This window comes from Panicum hallii, chromosome 8 (assembly GCF_002211085.1).
Source record: "Panicum hallii strain FIL2 chromosome 8, PHallii_v3.1, whole genome shotgun sequence".
Classification (NCBI taxonomy): Eukaryota; Viridiplantae; Streptophyta; class Magnoliopsida; order Poales; family Poaceae; genus Panicum; species Panicum hallii.
The window spans coordinates 39,990,118-39,997,015 of NC_038049.1; the positions used below are offsets into that span (position 1 = coordinate 39,990,118).

The following is a 6,898-nucleotide window of genomic DNA, read 5'->3' on the forward strand; positions in this document are numbered from 1 at the left end:
TTTAGCCAAGCGGGGAATTAGAGTTTGGAATTCTAACCAGTTTCGCGAGAGATTCGGGCTCTAATCCGATTCGTGTACGGTTCAACGAACAGCTTTGGATATTTCAGAATCGATTCGGACATGGAGTGGTTGCTGATCTATAAAAGTCCATCCGGACGGCTCCTTACCGTGCTCATCAACCAAATAGGAGACCAGAAACCAAAATAAATCTCCTTTCGGGTGTGGCCTTCAGCAGTTCCACGATTTCGACATCGGGGGGTCAGAGTTGACGAGGATATAATCCTCTCCATTAGAAGCTGATGGACGAATCGCCGGATGTGCCGCAGGACATCCTGCGGTGTATATTTGCTATCTTGGAGATCCCTGACCTTGTGCGTGCAGGATCAGTCTGCTCGTCATGGCGTGCCGCCTACACCAGTCTGTGCAGCACTGGAAATTGCAAGTTGCAGCAGACACCGTGCCTCCTGTACACCTCTGAATCCACCGATGCGAGGGAAGCGGGTCTCTACAGCATCACGGAGAAGAAGGCCTACACATTGACTCTCCCAGACCCACCTATCCGTAGCAGGTATATCATTGGCTCCTCATATGGATGGATCATCACAGCTGATGAGAGGTCCGAGCTTCACCTTGTCAATCCTATCACCGGCGAGCAGATTGCCTTACCATCAGTCACGACTATCGAGCAAGTGAAGCCGGTCTTCGATGACGAAGGCGCTGTGTGCAGCTATGAATATTGGTGGTACACCGGAAAGGATGTGATTTCAAACACGCCTTCAGTATTTCCTCTCAGCGAGCTGAGGGATTTCCTGTTCTACAAGGCCTTCCTGTCTTCGGATCCGTCTACGGGAGGCTACTTCGTGGTGCTCATCCACAACCCACATTCACAGCTCTCGTTTGCAAGGGCAGGGGATGATAAGTGGACCTGGTTGCCACCATGTTCTTACTATGAAGACTGCTTATTCAAGGAGGGGTTGTTGTATGCATCCACTACAATTGGAGAAATTCATACATTCAATCTTGGTGCTCCTGCAGTCACACGGAAGGTATTTTTGAACAAGACGAAAGACATTTATTGCGAGAGGATTTACATCGTTCAAGGTTCAGGTGGTGAGATGCTGCAAATATGGAGGTCTGATGCAGAGCCACGTGGAGAAGACGAAGATGAAACTGATTCAGATTTAGAACTGGAATTAGACGATGACAAAGTTGTGGACAAAACCACCGCGATCACCGTCTATGAAGTGGAGCCTGCATCAAAAAGGATTGAGAAAATAAGTAGCTTGGGTCAGAACGTGCTGTTTCTTGGGCATAATCAATCACTTTGCCTCCATGCTGAAGAGTATCCACAGCTGAAGGGAAATCATGTCTACTTCACTGATGATGACTTTCTCTATACTACAGGTTTCAAGAATAACCGCCGTGACATTGGTGTATTTGACTTGGAAAATAACAGCAGCGAGGAAATCACAACCCCTCAGCTTTGGTCCAACTGGCCAACCCCTGTGTGGCTGATTCCAAATCCTCGAAGAATGAGTTTAGCAACGCACAGTTAGACACACTAGTGTTTCCCTCTGTAATCAATTTCATGCTTGTTTCTCTACGTAACTTAGTAGCATGCTGCGTGTTGTTCGTACGCAGTTGCCATTTTGTTTCCTGAACAAGTGTCGTCTCAACAAGGAGTGTGTGTGACATCCAGGTAATAAGGGATATAAATATTAAACTCTAGTATGAAATAGACATATTGATATGGGAAGTACAAAGGGCTAAGGGTATATTTGTGATTTCTATACTATATAGGTTTTTAAGTGCAAGATGTGTGGTTTGAAAAGTAGCTTTGAAACCCAAAGGAAATATAATATTAGGTGCTAAAAGGAAAATAAACCCTTAAGTATGAATAGGAACCTACTTGTAAATAAACATAAACCATAAGGTCTTTTATGCAAAGTAGCTGTGTAATAAAAGTAACTTTCATGTTTACCTGAGGGCCTATTTGTAAAAGTATTAGTCATCATGATAATTCATGAATATTTGCAAATATGTTAAAAATTTGATCAAAACCTTGTTTGGTAAGGACAGGGGTAATTTAAATTTTACCTTGCTTAAAATTCAACTTATAAGGTTGCAAACTTTGAGTTTTTGAAGTTGAGCCTTAAAGCAAAAATGTAGAGCTTGAAAAACTCTACAACTTTCATGTTGGGCCTTTTCTCAGAAAACTCCTAGATCAGTGGGAAAAATTAGATTATCACAGAGTCCTTGTAATTTTTGAGTTTTGCAAACGGGTCCCTGGATCCTTTTTCCCTCCCTTCTTCTTCCTCTGCACCCCCTCTGCTCCCTCTGCTTCTGCTCTGTCGCCGGCGTAGGCCATCTCCCCTGGTCACTGCTCTGCCTCGCCGCCGTTCAGCTCTTGCTGCTCTCTCTCCATGCGTCACTCTACCTCTGGCCGCCGCCGTAGCCCCCTCCCCGGTGTCATCCCGCGCGCGCGCCACGGTGCCCCGAATGCCCGTCGGCCGCCACCACATCACCGCCGTGGAGAACCCCCGAGCAAGCCCTGGAGCTTTTACTTTTCACGCGCACTAGCACCGCCAGAACCTCTACATCCTGTTCCCCCGATTTTCCTTGGCATTTCCTAAGTACCCAACCCACATTCCGCAGTCGCCTCTCCCTCCCAACTCTGGCCGCGCTCGGCATCGCCGTGGGCAGCCCTCACCGAGCACTCCTCGCCCCCATCGACCCCCGTAGCAGCTTCCCCGTGCCCTGCTGATGCTCGCCAACCCCTCAGTGCTTCCCAATTTTAGTCGGAACTTGGTTACCGACGAAGCGCCGCCGCCGCCTCGGCCTCGCCGTGGAACCTCCTCTCCCGGCCTCCCCTAACCCAAATTGACCCCGGCTCGAGCTTTCTTACACCCCCAGGAAGCTTTTCGACCCTTCCACCGTCATCCAAGAGCACCGAAGCACCGTCCTCGACGTTGCTCCTCATCGCCGGCCGCCGGTCTTAGTCGAGCCACTGCTACAAGCTTCCCCATACGAAATCCCAGTGCCTACAGGTGCGCCAGAGCTCACTGTTGCCCTTCCTCCCTTTGTCCCTCGTCGCCGGTAATCACCGCCGACAGGACATGCCGGTCAATTGTCACGCATCCTCTTTAACTGAAGCTAGGGACCTCGGATTAGAAGGAGCTAAAACCCGAGGGGCTATTTGTAAACCAATAGACTCAGAGGAATAGTGCTGATCAGGGACCCCTCTGTATAAGAGTTTTTGTTATTTCATGTGATGCTACTGTTATCTTGTAAAATTCATAACAAACTGTAGAAAAATCCAAAAATTGCAAAACTAATTTTGTTAGAAACTAGATTTTAAACCCTACAACTTTGGTTAATAAGGTTTGGTGTGAAACTAAATATTTTTGGGTCTAGTTTAAATTCAAAGTAAAATGATAAAGGGTGCATAACTTTCACATGATTACTTTGTTGCCTATAATTTTTGGTATACAACTCCCACAGGTTATGTGTAAGCTTAGGTAAAAATTTCAAACCCAGCAATGTTTTGTAGTCTAAGTTCTTTTAAGCTTGGGCATTTCAATTTGAAATGTTATGAAATTAATTAAGTGTATTCCTTAAGTTTATTTTAACTAGATCTCTTTACCATGATCTGATATGTTAATAACCAGTGTCTAATTAAATTTTCAAGACTTTATAATTCTTTTTGTCAAAACTTAAACTTAATTTTGAAATTGGTATTCAAATTCAAATATTTTAGTTCCTATTTCAATAATTTTGATACTGTAATCATGACTTAAATATGAGTGTTAACCCAAAACTAAACCCCTTTTTATATCATAAGTTCATGATATTTTATGTATGTTAGCTATTTAGATTGCAACCTCATTATGGAATAAAATAAAAGAAATATGCATTTCTTAACCTTATATTTTTGCATATCATGTAGAACCGTTTTCTCTCGCCGACGGTGATTACGAGCTGATCGCAGACCAAGCCGAGGAGACTCCTGCCGATCTCGGAGACACCGTCGAAAATCTAACTGGAGTTCTGAACCAAGGTTCGGAAAACCTTGATCCTACTGTTCCCAATCCTACACAAGAAGGCAAGCCCCGGACATAAACCCACTACTTTAATTACACTGCAATCTATATCTATTTATGTATTCTAGGCATTAAGTTATTAGGAATTGCTTGAAACCCTAGTTACATTCTCCTAGGAACCAATGTGATGGATACTAGCACTTGAGTCCGACTAGCTGCTATGCTAATAGGGCCGGTAGAAGTCGGGTGATTTCCTGTCACTCGCGCGATATAGGAGTTGTAATGTTTACATTCCTGTTATCACTATAAGGATGACGGACGGGAGTTTTATGAGGTATCATGGTTGTGATGATACCCCGTCTGTGTTGTTGAATTTTGATAAGGTCGCAGTGTGTGGTGATCGGGGTTAAGCGTTTGAAAGTACTAACCACATGCCGCGAAATATGGTAAGCGGTAAGCCTAGTAGCCAATCGGCCCGAGGAGTGGACATACCTCCCACCACTCGTCTTGCTTCTTCTGGTTACTTATGTTCGACGTGTGGGAATACGTGTTGCAAGGGCAACTAGGAGTACGGGTTTTGTAGTCGCGCTACAGACGTACGTCCTGCACTTTGAAAGTGCGTATGGTCCTGCAGTCGCTTGTGGTGGATCTGATCCACGAGTCGGAATGAAAGGCAAACGGTTGCTTCGGAATGACCCTTTGGTGTTCCAAGCGTGTGAGTTAAGTTTACCTTGCAAGGTTAAATTCGATTCAGAATCGTCCGCTTCTCACGATGATTGAGACTGCTTGATCCCTTTGTCACATTGAGTAACAAGAGCAATCATATTATTATTATCAACAATGATGAGTGATCAAAGATTATACCATGCTTGTATAGATTTAGATTTAGGTGCTTATCTAGAATGGATATTCAATTAGAACTTCAAAGCTAAAAGATGAAAGTAAGGATCTACACTTAGTTGCTTTTCCGCTGAAAATTGATCCCATGACCATTACAAGTCTTCATGAGTCTAGTTATATGGCTATGTATACCATCACCGGGTAAGCCTTGCTGAGTATTAGAATACTCAGCCTTGCCTTGTAACTTTTGTTCAGCTAATGCTCCTGCTGACTCAGCTCTGCCTATATCGTGGCCCTACCCTCTGCCTGATGGTTGGCCCGTGGAGTGGGACCCGTCCCCGGCCAACACAGACCCCTCTGAGTGATGTCATGCAAGGGCAAGCATGACAACTGTACTGACGACGTGTACAATACCGTACTTTAATTTCCGCTGTTTGACCTAAAACTTATGGCTGTTCTGTAATAATTTCCCAGTGAGGAAGGTTATGTTACTTTTAAACACTCATGTAATATATCTGCCTGTGATGTAAAATGTGATGGCCTTTGTATCTCTGGACTCGCCTTCGTGCGGGGTGCCTTGTTTGATCCTGCTTTCGGTGGTTTATCGGGACGTTACCCGACAGGCCAAAGGATTATACCGTTTGAAGCACGCCGGAGCCCGCAAAAGTGGACTCACGTACTTGAGCCGGTGTAATTCGAGTTGGTTCTGCCACAGAGTGCTGCTATGGTCTTTTACCAAACATCATCATAATTTGATAGATAGTAAAACATGACCAAATTGGAAACGGTTGTGTATGTATTACATATTTGACTTGCTCAAAAATGATGTGCACATGTTAGGTCCTACCATGGCCTTGTGCCAGAAAGGCCAGGGAGAGTGTCTTTGTCTTTTCATAGATTATAGGGGTATTACACTCTGTACAATATACTGTGTTGCCGTGTTGGTGCAACAGCCTAGGAAACCCTCTTCATACCCATTCAATTTCTGCCAAAGTTTGCCCCCAAAATCCTCTTCTTGTTAGTAAAGGAGATGGTGTTTAATATATCGAATTCTGGAGCAACGTTATCATTGTAGGCAATCGTTCTTCTTGAGGTAATTCTCCACACAAAGCAAATACTAATAATACTTCTATTGAATGTGGCAGAACCAAGCTGGATTACACTGGCTCAAGTACGCAAGTCCTCTCTCAAGAGCTCCAACATACTTTAAACGGTGTAACCCATTGGCCTGTCAGGTAACGTCCCGATAAACCACCGAATGCAGGATCAACAAGGTACCTCGCATGAAGGCGAGTCCAGAGATACAATTGCCATCATATTTTACATTACAGGCACTTATATTACAAGAGTGTCTCAAAGTAGCATAAGTTTCCAAACTGATAAAAGTTATTACAAACCAGTTGCAAGTTCTCATGTTTACGGCAGCGGAATTTGAAATGCGACAACTATACACGTCGCCAGTACGGACATCATGCTAAGCCCTAGCATGACATCACTTGGTATGATCAGTGTTGGCCGGGGACGGGTCCCATTCCACGGACCAACCATCGGGCAGAGCATAAGACCATGGTACAGGTAGAGCAGATTCCTTAGGGGGATTACCTGAACAAAAGTCATAATACAAGACTGAGTATTCTAATACTCAGCAAGGCTTACCCGTTTCATGGTATACTTAGCCATGTAACTAGACTTATGAAGGCTTTTAGGGGTTCTGGATATAGTGTTCAGCTAAAAGCAACTAAGAGTAAACCCTTAATTTTAAATTTTAGCTTTCAAGTTCTAGTTGATTATCCATTCTAGGTAAGCAACTATACTATTTAAGCATGGTAGAATCTTTAAACAAACATTATCTTTGTTAACCATAAAGTTGCTCTTGTTACTCTATGTGGCAAAGGGATCAAGCAGTCTCAATCTCCGCGAGAAACGGACGATTCCTTAATCGAATTTCAGCCTTGCAAGTGTAAACCTAACTCACACGCTTGGAACATCCAGATATCGTTCCGAAGCAACCGTTTGCC

At 44.2% G+C, this 6,898-nt stretch overlaps 1 protein-coding gene across 1 annotated transcript; it reads left to right on the forward strand.

Annotated features, from left to right (window-relative positions):
- Window positions 1-17: 17 nt before the first annotated feature.
- LOC112903019 lies at window positions 18-1,556 on the forward strand. Its single transcript, XM_025972227.1, has one exon. It carries the CDS (start codon window positions 300-302, stop codon window positions 1,554-1,556), a length of 1,257 nt encoding a protein of 418 aa, XP_025828012.1. The 5' UTR covers window positions 18-299.
- Window positions 1,557-6,898: the final 5,342 nt, after the last annotated feature.

Bases quoted from the DNA above. Each gene is read 5' to 3' on its own strand.
- LOC112903019 (XM_025972227.1), top strand. From the start codon at position 300: ATGGACGAATCGCCGGATGTGCCGCAGGACATCCTGCGGTGTATATTT.